The sequence below is a fragment of the Maniola hyperantus genome, chromosome 19 (assembly GCF_902806685.2).
Source record: "Maniola hyperantus chromosome 19, iAphHyp1.2, whole genome shotgun sequence".
Classification (NCBI taxonomy): domain Eukaryota; kingdom Metazoa; phylum Arthropoda; class Insecta; order Lepidoptera; family Nymphalidae; genus Maniola; species Maniola hyperantus.
Genome location: NC_048554.1, coordinates 11,746,165 through 11,766,980, shown reverse-complemented (window position 1 = coordinate 11,766,980; position 20,816 = coordinate 11,746,165). Strand labels below are relative to the sequence as shown.

Genomic DNA, 20,816 nt, shown 5'->3' with positions numbered 1-20,816 from the left:
TACTTAAAATGAAATAAGAAAAGGATACGGAGAAGTAAGTTAATTTTTAGGGTTAGTTTCGCAACCAAAATAACTATGACGAACAGTTTTTTGTACAATGAAGCAACGCACTTAAATTAACAGATGTTAAAGTTCGTCTACGTCCGTTAAATTTTAACGAACGGATCTTACGAAGACCAATGGTTTGAAACAACCGGCCCTTAGTGTCGTGGTAACCCCCGGCCAGATATCCTAATTTTTTTTAACTATACAGATTATATGATTCCGAACCACGCTGCACGCAGCAGTGCTGCCACAGTGCTGTCGCAGCACTACTGGTCTCCATACAATCTCTATAAGCTTATATGACATTACATTCCGAGCTAGGCAGCAATGTTCCGCTATATTGCTGCCTAGCTCGGAATGTAATGTCATATAAGCTTATAGAGATTGTATGGGGACCAGTAGTACCGCGACAGCACTGTGACAGCTGGTGACAGCACTGTTGCGGCAGCGCCGCTGCGTGCAGCGTGGTTCGGAATCATACCTTTAGGGTGTCTGGCAGTTGGTTTGTCACACAGGTTTGTCAAGAACAAACAAAGATTAATGTATTGACATTTTTATTGAACTTATTGAAGTTAGGTACTTAACTATCATCAACAAATGTCATATTATTACTAAGTACCTACTTAGTTAATTATAATATTAGGTAATTACTCAGTTATAGCTAGTTAAGAAATTAAAAAAATACAAACTTAAACAAAACGCGGTGAGACTCTGAACGCTTTCAGATAAGTTTTGTTAGGGTTCCGTACCCAGGGTGCCAACGTGCAGTGGCGTGCAGGTCATAGAGGCATAAATGCACTGCTTACCCCAGTTGTAATAGTTTGTGCATATTTTTCATTGTAAACTGCCAGTAAACAGGTTCCTACCTAACTAATGCCTACCCTGGCTTCAAATCCTGTGCACGCCACTGCGGCAACGTGGGACCCTATTACTAGGTCTCCGCTGTCCGTTCGTCTGTCTGTCGTGAGTCGTCTTTCAGCGGGCTGCACTTACCTATTACATTATAAACAAAAACATTTTTAATACTATATACCTACTGTAGGTACATTACAAGCGAATACTCCAGCCCCCCAATTGTGTAAGAATAACCATTTCATGGCTATCGCAATCATCAAGAATTCTGCCCTTTGATTGGCTGTGAAAAAATGTAAACAGCGAATCAACTAATCAAAGGGCAGAATTTCTTGACGATTGCGATAGCCATGAAATGGTTATTCTTACACAATTGGGTGGCAGGTCAGTACGCAACTTACTGCCGCACTCAGAGTCGCTTAATCGTTACTTAAGTTTAGTTAAAACGAGACAGAGCTATATCCCTCTCACATAAATCTTAAGTAACGATTCGCGACTCTGAGTCCGGCGGTTAGGATACAAATTACAGTTTGGACCCTCGAGACCCCAGGGGCTATGCCCCATTAGCCACAACGGTAGGTTCATGATAAGGTTTTTTCCCACAATAGTCCTTAATAGAACGACACTTCTGGCATAGTGCTTGAGGGTGTTGCTTTGATGGATCACTCTTGTTTAAACCGCGAGACTTTTCGAGCGGCATCTAAAAATGAAATGCAAAAAAAAACATTTTTGTAACTCGTAAAATCCATCCATATACTAATATTATACATGCGAAAGTGTGTCTGTCTATGTCTGCTACCTTTTCACGGCTCAACCGTTCAACCGATTTTGACGAAATTTTGGTACAGAGATAGCTTGCATCCCGGGGAAGGACATAGGCTACTTTTTAGCCGGGAAAATTGCAGAGTTCCCACAGGATTTTTAAAAACCTAAATCCACACAGATTAAGTCGCAGGCATCATCTAGTTTATTGATAAAAGCTCTAAAATGAAGCATGTTGAAGCGGCGTACCAACGTGGCAGATGTCTGAGTGTTCTGGAATGGATATTGGCATAGTGTGGGTCGACTTTTTGCACGATATACTGACGATCGGAAGGAATTAGGTTTTCTGTTTTTCCCGTGGGAACTCTTTGATTTTCCGGGATAAAAAGTATCCTATGTCACTTTCCAGGTCTTTATCTATCCCCATGCAAAAAATCACATCAATCCTTTGCACCGTTGCGACGTGATTCAAGGACAAACAAACAAACAAACACACTTTCGCATTTATAATAAGGGTACTGAGGTACTGATAATAAAGGTACCTACTGCTTACAGAGATAACGTACCTGTTTATAAGGATAAACGTTGATTTTACATTTGTTGCACTCCTGGCCACAGTTGGCCCAGGAGTTCGCGCTCATCCAACCACGCTTGCACTGCGGGCACCTGAACTCTCCGAAGCTTCGCCTGCCGCCTTGATACGGCGTCAGGCCCTTCTTCTTCTTCTTTGCACCTCTATTTCGTCGGCGCCTTCTTGGTTGCTCCTAAAACCATTACCAGATAAACTGAATAAATACATATAACTATATTCCACAACGCTCAACGGGTTGCGAAGCTGAAGTGGCAATGAGCAGGGCACATAGTTCGTGCAACCGATAGACGTTGGGGCCCCAAGGTGCTGGAATCGCGACCTCGCACCGGAAGACGCAGCGTTGGAAGAACCCACAATAGATTGACACTGGACAGACACCAAACGATTCCCAGGGAGCCGTGCAGCGCAAAGCCTTACATGCCGTGTGAACTGTGAAAGCCTCAACAAGAGACCTACGTCCAGCTGTGGGGGTCTATCGGTTGACGATTTGTATCCACAAAGACACTCTTTTTGCGTAGTATGCCGTATCCGTATGGACAATCACTTACTAAATATTACAAAAAATCAACATTACAAACAAAAAAAAGCAAAACGAAGGAAATCTCGAATTTCACATTACATTTCAAAAATGGCGGTCCACTCACAGAGTCACAACTCACACGGCGTTCTTGCTGTTTAAAAGTAGCGAAAAAATTCTAATTCATAATTTAAGTATGAAGATTCTCATTTAAAAATGCAAATCATTTACCATTTAAATAATAAAGGTAGTAGCTCCCCCCGAAATACCGAGTAATATCCAATAATCAATATTAAAAATTAATATTATTTGGACAGGAGAGCGAAGCGGCAAACGGTTCCGAAAGTACCCTATAGTTCCGAGAAATTCCCTGACCATAGACACGATAAAGACCAACAATATCGTGATTAGACCACAGAACATAAAACACCTGCATAATTTCACTAATCTGTAAGGCTTCGACCTCATGGTTCCGGTTTCGCACCGGTAACCGGTTGCTAGCGGATTATTAAATAGATCATTCATCATTGCATGATCATAGGTACAGTGCGACAAGGCTATCTTGGCGCGTGGCAAAAATCGGAACTAACCATGGAACTAACGTTGCTGTCAAGTGTTTCCTTTGTTCTTGTATTATATATTCCTTGGATGAATAATGATCATCGACATAGGAATACCTACATCTAGTAGGTAGTACTTGCAAATTCTTTGATATTGATATATTCAAAGAATTTGCAAGTACTACTCCGTAGTATTATATTCTAAGCCTCAGACTAAGAATAAGGAGACTTGACGTAACCACAAGTGAAGTTCACCCGCCTTCGTGAATTGCAAGAACTGTAATGGTTAATGGTTAATGTCTGGGACACTACCACCTGCTTGGAAAGCAAATTCTAGTGAGTAGAGCCGGCAGCAGTTACTTTTGTCTACCACCAGAATCCAGATGTCAAAACAAATAAATAAAAAATATGTGTTGTTTACAATCTGCATGGAATGGAAATTTCTAGTTGAGCAAGGTTTATTAGGTAGGTATTTATTATGTTTGTGTTAACTCAGACATCGCACGCGACACACACACATATAACCGTGGTATCCGTACGTAAGAGTAAGAGTGTGGGTGACGCCGCAGATAAAGTTGATGTTTTAGTGATGGAAATAAATTTTATATTTTAGAGCAGAAGCAGAGAATATGCAATTCAATTACTTAATAGGACTTTCTAGGTACAGAAGGATCACTCCGCAAATACGTTTTTAAATAAATAACTAGCCACTCTACGTAGAGCGTAAAATACTACCTAGCTCGAAAAGCGCTGGGGCCTAAAATTTTATAAACGCCTCTCTTTCTATATCGTAAATTATTATCTCTTTCTCTCTCTCTCTCTTACATAAAAGATAAGAATTACGTGAGTGCCGTTGAAAGGGCGTACCACCGTAGGGCGTAGATAGGTGTACCTATACTTCTCAGGTCACGTGACCAAGTGAGTCCGACCTGGCAGAGGAAGTTGGAAGTAGAGCTGCCAGGGGTCTGACAGGCGTTAGTCGGACACATGTCCAACTAACGCCTGTTAGCTTTTTATGGTCATCATCATCATCATTATCAACCGATAGATGTCCACTTCCGTCCAAAACCGAAATTCCTGTGTTTGAAGTCCAAAGTCTTCGAACAGTGCGTGTTGCCAGTGATAACATATGGATCCGAAACATGGTCGCTAACTATAGGCCTTATAAGAAAGCTCATAGTCACTCAGCGAGCGATAAAGACACTAGATAGCTATGCTTGGAGTTATTCAACGTGATCGAATCAGAAATGAGGAGATCCGTAGGAGAACCAGAGTAACCAAAATACTTAGCTCAGCGGGTGGCGAAACTGAAGTGGCCAGGGGCAGGACACAGTTCGAAAAACTGATAGATGTTAGGGTCCCAACTCCCAAGGTGCTGGAATGGCAACCTCGCACCAGCAAACGCAGCGATAGAAGACCTCCCACTAGGTGGACGACATCAGACGAGTCGTAGGGACCCGTTAGATTCAGGCGGCGCAAGACCGTGGGGAGTGGAAGTCCAGCCGTAGACGTCTCTATCAGCGGTTGACGCCTACGACATTATCGATTCACAAATCACCGCTTCGCTCATGCATGTGCCACCATTCTGAATAGCGTAAAACACCCAACGCACACATCCAAACGCTGCCGCATCAACAGATGCCAAGTCACGCACACCAACACAAATACTGAATGACGCAGTCTGATCGAGGGGCAAGGAAGGCCAGGGGGAGGGGCAATACGAAGGTTCCAGTTTATATAGACCGCGTGGAGGCAAACCAAACCAGTTTCAATCTAGAACGTAAACAAAATACATCCAAGAGATAAATTGAAAGTTTTTCGCCAGGCGATTGACCCACCAATGGGTAAGTTCTTGATAACTATCTTATCTTTATTTAGAAACCTTGACCTTCTTAACTTCCGGTGTCCAAGTCCCTGGGAAAAGTTTACAGTAGTATCATTAAACACTTTTTGCTGTCAATCAGCTGCATCATGAGTCATGGGTTCACGATCAACCATGAGAAATCTAATTATGCCATAACTCATAGGTAAGTAGTTCGAACAATTGTGTGGGGATTTCTAAACCCCTCAGTCATAACATTTCTGTGACGCAGTAGGTACCTACCTAGTTTGAATAGGATCTAGGTAGATAAGTACTTGTTAAGTCCTAGGTCCTTTTAAAAAACACCTGTATTTATTTTCATTGATTTTCATTATAACACTAGCTGACGGCGAACTTCGTTCCGCCTAACAGTCGATTCAAATTTTTTAAATTTTTCTCTCCGTAATAACCATCCTCGTACTTCAAGTTCAAGGAATATTATAAAAAAAGAATTAGCGAAATCTTAATTTTTTTTCAATTTCTCTACTAACCTTTTCCAAAATATTTATTGATGTAGGTAGGTATATCAAAAATTGCGAAACTAGCAGGGATTGAATTTGCACCCCTCTGGCTATTGCGGTCTTGGAGTCCGTTTCTCCTTCCTTTCCTCTCATTCCTTTACTCTTTCTCTACTTATTCTTTCATTCTTCGGTATAAATAAATTAAAGGAAAAGGTTTGGTTTGTTTGTAAATTATTGCATTATTATCATTATTGATTAGCATCACTTCTGATTCTCAACACAATGCCTCATTATCCCAATGATTAGGATCATCCATCCGTGATCCGCGTATCATGTCATACCTACGTCACACGGATTAAGTAGGTAATTCCCTGTGCCAAATACGTGGATATTTTTACTTCTTTATGCAAAAATGCATATTTCTGTGACGTACAATTTCGTTGGCTGGATCCGTTTTTCCAGAATTAGAATGCTTTCGCTGTACTTTATCTATTGTAAATATTTTCTTTGTGCATGCTTAATATTTTCTTTAATTTTAATTTAAGGTTTTTTGGACCCTTCATAGTCTCATAAATATTATGTTTCTATGACGTAACAGTCCGGTATTCCCCTTTTCACAATCTCGATTCTCTACATCATGTTCAAATTCAATATATAACAACATCTACAATGAATATCTAAGTAGATGTTGTTTATTTTGAACAGTATTATTTAGATTTATATCGTTATCATTTCAAACAGTCTAGCTAGCTAGCGTCATAGGAATTAGCAGCTTTTGATTGTCTGTTCCTTATCACTTCTGTAAACAGTTAGTGTTTATCATCTGTTTATTTAAATATTAGCTTTATCTTCAATCGTATCATGTTTTTATTGTGGAAGTAAGTATCTAGGTACCTACTATAAATGATGAGATTTCTCCTCCTTTCACTTTTCCTTGATATTTTTTCCTCTACATTATAGAGGTCCATAGGTATCTATTTCCTTCAATGATATTTGGATTTTTAAGCATTCTACTTCCTAAATGAAAAATTCTGTATTGTTTCCCAAACGCAATATATTATTCAAATTTATTTCTTGATAAATACAAATATACAAATACTATACGTATACCTACCTATATCTGCAAGATTTATTTTACTGGTTTGAATGAAGTTGAACTAATTCAATTGTACTTAATTTGATATTGGAACAAATTGGATTTGTAAATAGGTAGGTAGGTTCGTGGTAGGTCCTAACGGGAAAACTACTGCGTCATCACATTACTTATTTCGCCCCTGTTTCACGGTCACCTTGGAAGCGACTCTCTGACGCGTCGACTGTTACGATGACTCACTCCTATTTCACCATAATTCACTCAACCCTACCCATTACCCAACCCATAGGAAAGTGTATTTTATTTGGGCCAGCTACATTTTAGTTTAGACTAGATGATGCCCGCGATTTTGTCTGCGTGGATTTAGGTTCTTTAAAATCCTGTGGGAACTCTTTGATTTTCGGGGATAAAAATTAGCCTATGTCCTTCCTCGGAATACTAGCTATCTCTGGATCAAACTTCCGCATTTATAATATTACTATGGATTTTAGATCCTTGATTTTGAGAATTTGAATTTAGGAAAGAGAAATTTCTATAGGAGTTTCCTTATGAGGAATCATGAATCATACAATTATACATAACCTTCTGATGCCAATTATTATCTTGACGGAATATCCTCAAGAGCGGGTACTTTGGGTTTTAGACTTTCAATTTAGCACGAATTTAGGAACGAAAGTTTTCTAAAGTACCTCCCTATCATGAATTCAGAACCTTCTGATGCAAATTATCTTGCCGGAAGCTCTTTAAGTGCGAGTAACATTGTACATAATAGTCGTGACTCATGATACATAATATACCTACATGTACATAGTATATTACCTATAGAGTATAGGTATACGGTTACATATCATCCAATTGAGGCCATCAGCTGTTATCTCATCGCGTGACCGACGCATGATGTGAAGTCTAACCATCCTTAGTTCTACTTATTTTATGTACGTCAATATATCAGATAGGTATACGCCCAACATTGCAATTCACATCTGGCTTTTGGGTCAATGGGTCAATTCCTGGACGCTTATCACATTGTTTGCCTGCTACAGTATGGCGACTGAATCACCTATGATTGACTGATTCTATCTCATCATTATCATCATCAACCCATAAAGCTGCTTTTGCTCAATAGTGAGCCAACCTGGCTCACTACTGAGCACGAGTCTCCTTGCAGAATCTGAAGAGCTTAGCCACGCTGGCCAAGTGCAAATTGGCAGACTACACACACCTTTGAGAACATTATGGAGAACTCTCAGGCATACAGGTTTCCACGCGATGTTTTCCTTCAATGTTGCTTAAAAATCACATATCTTCGAAAAGTTTCCAGGTGTAAGGTGCGTGCCTTAAATCAAACCGCGGACCCCGATTCTCTCTCTATTGACTAAAATGTACCTACTGTTGCGACAAGAATACCATAACTTTAGCCAATCAATGATGAATTCGATCCTAATCTGCATTCTCTCTGTTTCCAGAAACGTTAAATATAAAACCATTAAGTCAGGACATAGAGTGGTCTCTGGATGCGCCGAGCGGCGGCGTCGGGGCCACTCGGGACGTGGTTGACCACGCTCCCACCGACATGGCGTGCTCCTCCGGCGAGGAGAGACAGCTGCGCCGCATCACTGGCCGCTGGGGCGCCGAGTGGTTGAGCTGACTCGGCACCGGGGCTTTCAAACCTGCTGGTCTTCAATGGCCAGCCGATCACCCTCTACCGTTTCCCCGGTGGGGGGCCCCGCGCCCAGCTTTGCACCTCTCCCTCCGACAGTACGAGGATCTGGTGGCCAAAGCCGAGGCGTTGCTGAGCCGATTGGTAGTCAACGAACGCTACGATTCCGTTAACAACTTCATCTCACTGTACGACGCTTACATGGCGTCCCCGGATGACACTTTGAAGGAGTTCTTCCCCAAATACAACCCTCCTATCCGTCCTCATAAGCACACTTGCGTCGGTCTGGGCATGGAAGTAATGAAATGTCTTAAAGTACTTGAAAAGGACTTCCCTGGGTTAACAAAATCGATGATGCTGGTGTCCTGCGATGAGAACATCCAGGATTTAATGGACTATGCGACATCGTGTCCTGGGCCGCAAGGGTTCTTGGTGGAGACGGAGAAGGACCACGTGATGGTGGCTTGCCACGTGCGGGTCGCGGGCAGACCTGGCGTGTTCCTGTCGGACCTGGGGTACCATATCTCACGAGTTGTCACCGTTATGGCGGATCGTTGTTACCCGCATACAGGTAATTATCTATGACAGTTATTTATTTTTAAAAGAATTTATTTTTACATAAAAGCAGATCAGGCTCTTCTTTGGCACTTTAAAATTTAAGGAGGTCCTCTACAAGAACCTGATTAGGGTCCGCTATTACTAACTTTTTTTTATAAGTAGTTCTTTATTCCTGCTTAATTACTTATTCCTTAATTTTTTTAAACTCAATTTTCAGTCATCCTTGACCTTGAATTAAAATGAGAAACTATAGTGTACGCGGCAGAAAATAATGTAGATCGGCCTTTGGAATGACATTTCGGCTTTGTAGAGCGTTGTCTCTGTCACTCATACCTATATGACGTTTTGTCGGTCTCAACGACAGAGACAATCATAATCATAATCATTTATTTATTTTGCTCAGATATGGTATATATTATTTACACGGGATCTTAAAAATTAGGTAATCCTCTACAAATCCGCTCTCCTTCTAAAGGTCGATGTACATTACTTTCTGCCGCGTACTAGGCTGATAGGTTTAATTATGTAACAGATACCGGTTAATATTGGGTACAGTAACTGTACCCAATATTAACCGGTATCTGTTACATAATTAAACCTATCAGCCTTTTCTTCTTACCTACCCTCTGTTTTATAGTTGATGAAATAAAAATATAAAAACCAATTCTTCTTCCTTTCCAGGCTGGTTCACCCAATCCGACGAGCCGCACTGCCGCAAGGAGTACAACTACCAGTTCAACCTGTACAACTCCAACTACGTGGAGTGGCATGAGCGGGAGAAGCGAGGTGACAAGGTCAAGGAGCGACTGTCCCTGGTGTACGTCGCCAGGGCGTACCTTAGCGCCGTTGCTGTTACTGAGAAGAGAAACCTGGTTTGGGATATGAAGTAAGTATAAAAAAGAGCCTGTCTGCGGTATACCTAAGAGCTTGGTTCAACTTTTTTTTAATAGATATAGCGAGCAAACGAGCAGGCGGGTCACCTGATGTTAAGTGATTACCGCCGCCCATGAACATTTGCAGCACCAGGGGAACCGCCGATGCGTTGCCTGCCTTTTAGGAATTTGTTGATCCGCCCCTTGAATAACCCCATGTTGTAATCTAGTGGGAACACCGCCGATGGGAGTTGGTTCCACAGTTTGCACGTGCGTGGAAAGAAGGATCTGGCACAGCGAACGGTCGAAGTGCATAAGACACCCAGGTGGTGAGGGTGAAATTCCTTACGGTGGCGCGCGGTGCGGTTGTAGAAAAAAGAGGGTGGAATGAGGTCAAAAAGCTATTCAGAGCACTCCCCATTATAAAGGCGATAGAACATCACTTTTGGCCGCGTACTGTAGTCTCTGAGGTGCTGGCGCTTAATATTTAATAGTAGTAATCTGTGCATTCTAGTGCGAGCTTTAACAGGTCACTGTGGTCTAAACAGGCCCTAACAGACTCAGACATCTGCAGACTGTGCCACGAGTCCGTCGAGACTCCGTTGCACATAGTCTGCTACTGCCCTAGCTCTAATGCACAAACGTAGCATCCACCTAGGTCCTAGGGAAACACATATTTTGTAAGATGAAAATGTAATGGTGATAATTAATTACGTAAACTTACAACTAAAGCTGCGAGGGTTCCAAACGCGCCCTGGTCTGAAATGAAGCCCACGACAAACTCAGCACTCACTTCAGCTCTTTGTCGTCATTCAGAACTGGAATTTAATGCGGCTTTTGTGACGCAGGAAACAGCATCAGCGGTTTTTGGGAAAAGCTTGAGGGGTCTGAAATATGTCTCCGCGTCGTCTCCTTCTGAGAATGAGGGGCTATATTTATATGGGTTTAATGCCCTGAAACTCTCGGGAATTCGGCTTTGTTTGTAGCATGGAAGTTGGAACCCCCTCCCACCAAAAAATGAAAATTGCATATTTTTATTTGGGCCGAATTGGTGTAGCTACCTACCGTCCGCGACAGGTTGACATGGAAATCGGGGTATAAGGCGGGGGGACGCCCGGTTTAGCGCGGGGGTTGTGCGGGGTGTCGCCAACCCGATTGCCATGTCGACCTGTCGCGAACTACAGGTATTGTTTCTTCAAGCTATGTACCATAATAATGATCTTATAATATTCCATAACTTATGCCATCTTTTTCTTCTCCAGGAGTCTTCTAGCCCGTAATCCCAAGGGACACCTAACAGCGGGCTTCTACTTCATATCCAAGAAGAAGGAGACGCAGCTTACCATGTTCTTCGACGGTCACAGCGGCAAGCAGAGGAAGAAGTTCGCGTTTGACACCTTCTTGGAGGTGCAGAAGGTGTGTATGATAAATTGCCTAAAACTTTTTTTTTTGTTGTTCTTCTGGCTTTACACAGATTAGCCAATGTCAGGTTTGTTATTTATTAAAGTTTAAAGTTAGGGAAACTATGGATAAAATTGAAAAATCGGGATTTGGAATTTGAAAGGAAAAGGATAAAGTTTGCCTAAAACAAAACTGGCCAAGTGCGAGTCAGACCACTAGATATTTTACTGTAAAACAATCCTCTGATTTAACCCCTATCTATTACTATCTTATGCTCGCGACTTCGTCCGCGTGAATTACACAATTTTCAAAAATCCTTTCTTAGCGGATGGCTACGGCATAATGGCTATCTGCATGCCCAGCCCAATCCGTCCATTAGTTTGAGCTGTGCGTTGATAGATCAGTCAGTCAGGCAGTCAGTCAGTCACCTTTTCCTTTTATATCTTTAGATAATTGTTTTAGCGGTTGTTTTAACGTAATGACGATTACCTTTTTGGCCAGAGGTTTAAAAACAAAGACATTAATGGTTTATCCTTAATTTTCAGATCCCAGACGAGGTAGTGGACGAAGTGGAGCAATGTAACGACCAGATGCGTCTGAGAGATGGCGAACTGCTCTCTATGCTTAAGAAGCTGGCCACCATCATGACGGATAAGGAGTTCATGGAGGAACTGCTAGAAATAAACGACAGAGTCGTCCAACTTTCCGCTGGAGAGAAATAGACAGAGGCTCCTGCGTATAAACTATGAAGAACTTGGAAATTGGAAGAAGTTATGAAGAAAATGAGCGTAAAAAATATTGGGGAGGGTAGCGTTGAGAAAATAAGTAAACGCACACTGAAACACCTTTGAAATTGAAATTAAAAAAATTGGAAAGCTAGGAATTAGGATATTTTTGTGTTTTCAATCAATATTTTTTGGAAACACGGAAAAAATTAACTCCTAGAGCGTACAACTTCTAAAAGTCTTACTTTAAGTTAATTGGGCGTAGCAAAATTGTAGAGAAAGGGATAAATTATCGTGCCTTAGTTCTTAAATTTATTTTTAGAAATATTTTCTTGCTACACCCGTTTTCCTTCAAAATCATCTTAGACTGCATCATCACTTACCACCAGGTGAGATTGCAGTCAAGTGCTAACTTGTATCTGAATAAAAAAACTGAAGATGCGCTTTTCATATTCATTTTCTGTTGTTAACGGAGTCTTATATATAATATCATTAACTTCAAGATTGTAGTTGTAGTATTGTAGTGTCATTTTATATTCATCTTTTAGTTAAAAATCGGCTCTTTGGGGAAATAAAATTTTGAAAATGTATCACAGGTTATTTTTATTTATTTTTCACCCCTTAATAACAGTTTTCCTTCGACTTGTTTAAAACATTCACTCCTGTAATATTATAGGAGCAAATATTTTGCAAAATTGTTTGCAGACTTGTAGAACAATATTATTTTCTACAAATCTATACATATTTGCAAAATATACTAATAATTATGAAATAACTACTATTAGTGGAGATCAGTTCAGCAGCTGGCCAGTGAAAATATAACAGACCCAAAGACAGGGTCTACAAACATACAAGAAAATAGAAATGAATTTATTTAAATAATCTTATAATTGAGTTTTTAAAAATTGGGTGATTTAGTTTTAGATTAGTCTTTCCATGAAACAGGTCGACATGGCAATTGGGGTACGAGACGAGGCGGGGGGACGCCCCGCACACCCGCGTTATTCCGCACCGGGTCAGTGCGGGGTCTGTCTGAGCAGCTGCTGCTCGATTGCGGTAGAATGACAGAAACAATGCCACGATCGCAATCACCTCTGATTGATTGGTTGACTGACACTCGCTCACTATTGGCTACAAATTACAATACATGATTGCAACAAGAATCCCACAAATTCAGCCAATCACAACAATTGAGATCATAATCATGATTGTTGCGGGTTGTACGAAATCGACCTACAGCAGTACGCAACAGGTCAAGATAGCAATCGGGGAAGGAAACCCCACGCACACCCGCACAGCCCCTGCACTATACCAGTGCGGGCGACGTATGGGTGTGCGGGGCGTCCCCCCACCTCATACCCCGATTGCTATCTCGAACTGTCGCGGACTACAGCTACATCCCACGCTATGGTATAGACGACCTCAACAGTCGCAGGGAGCCGCTGGATCCTGACGTCACAAAACCACGGGCAAGTGCTTACAAGAGACTTATGTCCAGCAGTGGACATCTATCGGTTGACGACATCAATTGGTAATAAAGTTACAAAAAAAAATTGTACCTACCGGTTAACCGTGAAACTTATTGTGCACGTGGCTTACATTTCTTATCAAAGTCCAATAATACACGCTTATCAGCGGAAACGAAGTAACGCAACCTAATCAGAGTTACGATTAACCTTATTTTAACCGATTCTGTGTAGAACGCGCGGTCAAAAAGCATTATGACTACAGCGACTTCAAAAAATTCGACGAATGAGAAATGCTCCAACTTCAAAACAGTATATTTTTATTTTGCACCATCAAAAACCTTTTTAGGATTCCATAGGTACCTCAAAAGGAAAAACGGAACTCTTAAAGATCACTTCATTGTCCGTCTGTCAAGAAACTTATAGAGTACCTTTCGTTGACCTAGAATCATGAAATTTGACAGGTAGGTCATGTAGCACAAGCAAAGGGAAAACCCCGAAAACCGTGAATTTGTGGTTACATCATTAAAAAAAATGTGTTCATGAACAAATAATTATTACCTAGTATTTTCAATTTTCAAACTAAGATAACTATACCAAGTAGGGTATCATATGAAAGGGCTCTATTTATCTGTACATTGAAGAACAGATTTTTATTTATTTTTGCATTTTAGTTTTTGATTTATCGTGCCAAATGTCGAAAAATACGACTGTAGTACGGAACCCTCAGTGCGCGAGTTTGACTCGCACATGGCCTTTTTTTTCAGAGGTAATAAGTTTTTATGGCTGTACTTTTCAATTTTACAGCTCTTATGGTTTATTTTTAAAATGGCTGCTACACACAGACAGACTGACAAAAGGACATAAGGACTGGACGAAATAACAAGTTTTTATTGTTTTGCTACAGAACCCCAAAAAGGCCATAAAAAAGACCGTCTCCTCTACAGCAAAGCATTCTTTATATCAGACAAGATACCGAATCGATTGACATTTCATCCATCAAAATCGGCTCAGTAGTTTAGGTGCTACTGTAGACCATACATACGTAAAAATCGGGTTGGGTAAAAAATCGGAAAAATCGGAAATCAAAATCTACTTAAAACAAAAGAAATGACGTAGATAGTTTCTATGTAATCAGAACTGTTTTGTTTACAACTGATTACTTAGGTTTATTTAGGTGGGTTGCACCAAGTTTGCACCGATCGTGACGATTTCGAAGCCTTTTGTTTCAATTTTATTTGGAAATGAGAGTTATGACGATGAGGGTGACGCACTGTCATGCGCAGTAGTTACGCTAGCCACGCTGTAATGACAGTAACGAACGGTATAATCTGTGTCTATATCATTTAGTAACTGGATTATCGGTACGAATTTTCATACCGGATCGCAAGTTGCAATTAGGTATTTAAAATTTACGAAATATTAAACAATTTTAAGCAATAGCACATGTCGGTTCTTCGAGGAAATAATATATGCGCAGTCCCGATACGTACCTATTACGTAACAGTGAAAATAGTATTTCAAAATACGTTGGTATCGTTCCAAGTGGTATTGGTATTTTGATGAACACATGTAAGTATGCTTATGTAGTGAACATATTATTCAACCAACTATTCAGTTATAGATTCACGCAGGGGAAATCGATACCTAACAAGATCCTATTCACGAAGAGAAGTTGCTATAGGGTTCTCTCTGTTACGTAATCTCATAAAAATGACAAAGACAAGTGGACTTAAACCATTTTGAGTGACCAACCAATCACGAGCCTGTTTTCCGTACCAACTCGCCGTACAACAAACCGTACTTTTGATATTAAAGTTAACACATAGAGCCAATATGGCAAGTCTTTTCTGAGACTGTACGCGCTATATTTAGATTGTATTATTGCATGCCGTAAGGTAGAATTTGGCAGAATACTAACAATTTGTTATCCTAATTTATTAATATTATAAATGTGAAAGTGTGGATGTTTGGATGTTTGTTACTCAATCACGCAAAAACTACTCAACATTTTGACTTAAATTTGGAATGGAGATAGATTATACCCTGGATTAACACATAGGCTACTTTTTATCCCAGAAAATCATAGAGTTCCCGAGGGATTTTGAAAAACGTAAATACACGCGGACGAAGTCGTGGGCATCAGCTAGTAACTAATAAGATCTAATGTCCAAATTCACAACAAAGTGAATTGAATATGACAGCTGTAAAATCGTAACGATACTTAGTCAATAACCGTTATCCAAAACCAGTACCGTTACAGCTTTTAGTGAGTACATCTCTACACAAGAATGATAACGCTGGATCAACAACTTTCAACAATCAGTTCAGTTTGTCTGTTCTCTGTAGTCGCACTATACGAAACCCGTCCCTACATATTATTATAGCCACTGTAAAACTGTGATATAGCTCTCCGGGAGAAAGCGATTTTGTTGTTCTTTGTTATTTGGCTTCTAGTTGTTGTATGTAGGGCTTCCAATATCAGAATACCGGTACCAGACAGTACCGATTGGCTCATACCGGGATATTTCATCTTTTAAAAATTTTTTTTTTTCGAATTTCAATTTTTTCATATAATTTCGAAAAACTATATATTAATACCGGTATTGAAAAAATCCGGTATTCGAAAGCCCTAATTGAATAAAATAAAAATCTTTTTTATTCGAATAAACTTTTACAAGTACTTACGAATAGTCGGATGCATTTACCACTGGTGAGTTATCTTTTTAACTTACCAACTCCTAATAGTGTGTTTATTTGTGGGTTTTTTGGTTAGTTCCTCAATCAGGCCGCAGGCAACGGATCGACGTAATAAAAGACTTGGAGAGTGAAATAGGCTACTTTTGATTACGGAAAAACAAAGAGTTCCCATAGGATTTTTGAAAACCTAAATCCACTCGGACAAAGTCGCAGGCATCGGTTACTTTTTATATGTTGTAAGGCCTAAGTACCCCTAAAAATAAGATAGTAGTAAAAATCGTACCGATATTTAAACCAGTACTCAGTGGAACGTTATCTGTAACGGTACCCGTTACAGATAACGTTCCACTGAGTACAACTCTACCCAAGTATAATAACGCTGGCTCAACAACTTTCAACGATCAGTTCAGTTTGTCTGTAGTCGCGCTATACAAAACCCGTCGTTGCATAGAGCTCCCCTCGGGAAAACGATTTTATTTTTCTTTTTTATTTGGCTTCTAGCCGTTGTATGGGTGAGTGATCTTTTAAACTTACATTTAAATTAACTAATCTCCAATTTAAGTAGCACTTACGCGTAAAAGATAAATCCGTTGTCATGGTAACAAAGGAAATGTGCGCGTGTCCTGTAGCCAGACAGGTTTACGTTATGTGTATTGAATTTAATATTTTCGCACAATATAAACAGAGAGCCGTGTTATAGTATGTAAGTTTTCGTTTTTTATTCTTGGAGGAATAAAATAGGCCTCTTTTAATAGTAATAGTATAAAATGTAGTTTTTTGCAATTTTACGTGTTTGAACTTTGAATACGTGGAGTACTGCCGTCGTGCTTTTTCCTAAAAAGCGACTAATTCCTAAACCTAAAAGTATTTTCGATAATCGCCGAAAAATATGGGAATTTAGAAATTTATAGAATAGAATTATAAAATTTTCTAAAATAATACCTATGCTACGAAATACCTAGCTACGTAGCAACAGAATAGAAACCATGGTCCGGCTCCCACGTAGCATACTTTTTAGAAACATCAGATTTTCTAAATTCTCGTGTTTTGTCGATACCTAATTATTAAAAAAGTTTTTTGGGGTCAGCCACTTTTTAGAATAATAAAAACGGCAGCGTATTGGTTGGTTATAAAGTACAAAGCTAGCAAAATCCATAGACTAAAATTATATTACTTCGTAATCCGAAATCCTTTCGAAAATGCTTACAGTGGTGACATATTGAAATATTATAAGGGAACTAAAGAACGGAGCGCCATATAAAAATTTCCACAGACGTTTCCCACAAGCGGAATTTCTCAGATTTGTGTTTAGCCTAAGATAGATCGTGGAGAAAAGGTGTATTGTTTTTGTAGACATTTTATTGGCAATTTATTGTTAAGGCCATATCAAATGACGTTAGATGTATTAAGGAAAATGCCAAAACCGTCAAGGTCCTTTAAAACATATCTATTGTTTTAAAAAACCGGCCAAGTGCGAGTCAGGCTCGCGCAATAAGGGCTCCGTACTACAGTCGGTCAACGGAAAGTACCCTGTAGGTTTCTTGACAGACCGACAGACAGACAGACGACAAAGTGATCCTATAAGGGTTCCGTTTTTCCTTTTGAGGTACAGAACCCTAAAAACTGGTTAAGTGCGTGTCAGACACCCATAGGTAGGGTTCCGTGGCCATGTTAGTTGCTAAAGGCCTTGGCGGTCATTATTTCTTAACGTCTACATACCTACCTACTTAAGTGTTTTTTTTTTTCAAAAACTGTCTACGCAACCTAATAATGTTTTTAAATACTTATCTATTTAACGAGGTACCTATTATTGAAGGAGGTAAACCAAAAAATAAATGGCGACTCACTTTTCATGTTCAGGAGGTATCCTGAAAAAATTTTTTTTTGAAATTTTTAATATGCCTCTACTCTATGAACAATAACAGGTTCCTATAACTGTGCTAAATAACTTTACAGTTCTTGTTTATTTTTTAAATGGTTGTTATACACACAGACAGACGGACAGTGGGACTGGACGAAACTGTAAGGTTTCCTGGTTTTACTACGGAGCCTCAAAAAGACAAAGCTATGTTTGCTAATGTTTAGAGTCATTTTTAGGGTTCCGTATATCCAGAGTCACTTCGTTATCTGTGTCTATCGTCTGTCGTGTCTCTCAAGACCCCGACTAGGGAATCAAAACCTATAGGGTACTTCTCGGTGACCTAGAATCATGAAACTTGGCAGGTACCTATTTCGAGCACGAGCACTGTTCACGACCGTTCTTCTAATAAAACGTCGAGGCTTCGACGTCACTGGCAGGCGTCAAATTTTAATACATTTGACGCAGGTAGCCCTAAAGTAGCCTTATTTTTCTTTGATTTTAAGTCACCATTTAGTATAGTTTTAAAATATTTGTGTGGGTTTGTTACTTTTATGTGCATACTGCATACTAATAAATAATAATCTAAGCTAATCTAATCTAACCATATCCTCATATTTGACATATCATCAATTCAGAATCAAACAGAGTTCCCCCACTCCAGTTCACTCTGGCACGTGTAAAGGAAAAAATCCGAAAAGCGTGAATTTATGGTTACATCACAAAAAGTATTATTTCTTGTAACGATGGTACGGAACCCTACGTGTACAAGTCTGACTCGCACTTGACGGGTATTTTATAATGTTGTGTAAATAATTGAGTTTTATTCACGCAGTCACGTTGGTTTTATCAATAACCACTTGCTGTTGCGTGTGATATCTAGAGAAAATATTAGATAAAATTAATGCCGACTATTTATTTTATATTCTTACACGTGCGTCAATGTTAGGAAAAAACGATAGAATATAATCATTTTATAATAAAACTAGCTTATGCTCGCGACTTCGTCCGCGTGGACTACAAAATTTCAAAACCCTATTTCACCCCCTTAGGAGTTGAATTTTCAAAAATCCTTTCTTAGGGGACGCCTACGTCATAATAGCTATCTGCATGCCAAATTTCAGCCCGATCCGTCCAGTAGTTTGAGCTGTGCGTTGATAGATCAGTCAGTCAGTCAGTCAGTCACCTTATTTTCCCCCGGGCACAGAGTCTCTCTGTGTCCTGGATAAACGTGTTTCCATTCCATTACTGATTTACGTAACACGAACTTCAGTAACCTACGTGGGCATCTGAAAGTCCCGTGGGTTGGTCCAAAGGTCGCAATCAAACTCCTACGGCTTCTATGCCTAACCACAGCCTAAATACTTCATACAGTCGGTCGACGGAGATTTCTAGATAGCGCAATTACGGGGTCACAGCCTCACAGGGACGCGAGGGGATAGAAACTGGCAGAAGTTGGCAAAACAAACTTTAATTTTTTTTATATTTTTAATTAAAAGAATATTAGCCATGTTAAATGACTAATATTCCCCTTTCCTCTCCAACTAAGCGTCAGGCTTGTGCTAGGAGTAGATACGACAATAGTGCAACGGGCGGGATTTGAACCGTCCACCTTTCGGTTTTCAGTCCACTTCTTTACCGGTTGAGCTATTGAGGCTCTATTTTTTACTTAATTAAACTTAATAGGCATATACCTCACCATTGCTTTTTATTAGCCTTAATTGAAAACAATTACATAGTAGAGGAAAACATTGTGAGGAAACCTGCCATGGCAGAACAATGTTTGGGAAACACTGCACTAGAACAAAGTAAAGTGGCTAGTGAATTAATATTGGAGGTGAGTGAGTCGCGGGCGGGCGGGGGGCGGGCGGCGGGGGCCGGCTTTTGGCAGCACGTTCTGCAGCACGAGACAATGTAGGCCACTGTGTCACCGACCTTCGGGGCACGTGAGCAGGGCTGCCTACCGAGGATAACAACTATTAAAAAAAAATAAAAAAAAATAAGGATTTATTCCATGTATGACGACTAGTCGCTCTTATGCTATGTCAGTGACTCTACAACAGGCGGTTCGGAATGCAGAGTAGGAATTTTACATATCTATTACTATTATGCCCGCGACTTCGTCCGCGTGGACTACACAAATTTAAAATCCCTATTTCACCCCCTTAGGGGTTGAATTTTTAAAAATCCTTTCTTAGCGGATGCCTACGTCATAATAGCCTTCTGCATGCCAAATTTTAGCCTGATCCGTCCAATAGTTTGAGCTGTGTGTTGATAGATCAGTCAGTCAGTCAGTCAGTCACCTTTTCCTTTTATATAATACTAGCTTATGCTCGCGACTTCGTCCGCGTGGACTACACGAATTTCAAACCCATATTTCACCCCCTTAGGGGTTGAATTTTCAAAAATCCTTTCTTAGCGGGTGCCTACGTCATAACAGCTATCTGCATGCAAAATTTCAGCACGATCCGCCCAGTAGTTTGGGCTGTACGTTGATAGATCAGTCAGTCAGTCAGTCAGTCAGTCAGTCAGTCAGTCACCTTTTCCTTTTATATATTTAGATTTAGATTACTAGCTGACCCGGCGAACTTCGTACCGCCTAACAGTCGATTCTTTAATTTTTTTTAAACTTTAAATTTTTCTCTCCGTAAGAACCATCCTCGTACTGAAGTACGGAATATTATAAAAAAAGAATTAGCGATTATTAGCATGCAATATATCTACCTATTATAATTATTAATTATTATAAATGCGAAACTGTGTAAGTATTTAATTTCATACAAATTGCAATGCTAAAAAAACTCTAAAACTTCAAACAAAGGGCAGAAACATA

At 40.0% G+C, this 20,816-nt stretch overlaps 2 protein-coding genes across 2 annotated transcripts; one reads left to right on the top strand and one right to left on the bottom strand.

Moving 5' to 3' along the window:
- Positions 1-590: 590 nt before the first annotated feature.
- Positions 591-4,317, bottom strand: LOC117991409 (zinc finger CCHC domain-containing protein 24-like). Its single transcript, XM_069505131.1, has 4 exons — positions 4,258-4,317; positions 2,669-2,791; positions 2,226-2,423; positions 591-1,597 (listed from the first exon to the last, which is right to left on the bottom strand). Exons 1-4 carry the CDS (start codon positions 4,315-4,317, stop codon positions 1,451-1,453), a joined length of 528 nt encoding a protein of 175 aa, XP_069361232.1. The 3' UTR covers positions 591-1,450.
- A 722-nt stretch (positions 4,318-5,039) lies between these two features.
- On the top strand, positions 5,040-12,549 carry LOC117991400 (uncharacterized). The gene is made up of 5 exons (XM_034978991.2): positions 5,040-5,172; positions 8,210-8,974; positions 9,643-9,847; positions 11,096-11,249; positions 11,780-12,549. Exons 2-5 carry the CDS (start codon positions 8,605-8,607, stop codon positions 11,954-11,956), a joined length of 906 nt encoding a protein of 301 aa, XP_034834882.1. The 5' UTR covers positions 5,040-5,172; positions 8,210-8,604; the 3' UTR covers positions 11,957-12,549.
- Positions 12,550-20,816: the final 8,267 nt, after the last annotated feature.

What these genes read in the sequence shown, in the direction of transcription:
- LOC117991409 (XM_069505131.1), bottom strand. Translation starts at nt 4,317, where the DNA reads ATGTGTCCGACTAACGCCTGTCAGACCCCTGGCAGCTCTACTTCCAAC. An exon ending in TTTCACAGTTCACACGGCAT is followed by an intron (nt 2,424 to 2,668) that starts GTAAGGCTTTGC and finishes TAATGGTTTTAG; the next exon opens with GAGCAACCAAGAAGGCGCCG. An exon ending in ACGTTTATCCTTATAAACAG is followed by an intron (nt 1,598 to 2,225) that starts GTACGTTATCTC and finishes TTTCATTTTTAG; the next exon opens with ATGCCGCTCGAAAAGTCTCG.
- LOC117991400 (XM_034978991.2), top strand. Translation starts at nt 8,605, where the DNA reads ATGGCGTCCCCGGATGACACTTTGAAGGAGTTCTTCCCCAAATACAAC. An exon ending in TCGTTGTTACCCGCATACAG is followed by an intron (nt 8,975 to 9,642) that starts GTAATTATCTAT and finishes CTTCCTTTCCAG; the next exon opens with GCTGGTTCACCCAATCCGAC. An exon ending in AACCTGGTTTGGGATATGAA is followed by an intron (nt 9,848 to 11,095) that starts GTAAGTATAAAA and finishes TTTCTTCTCCAG; the next exon opens with GAGTCTTCTAGCCCGTAATC.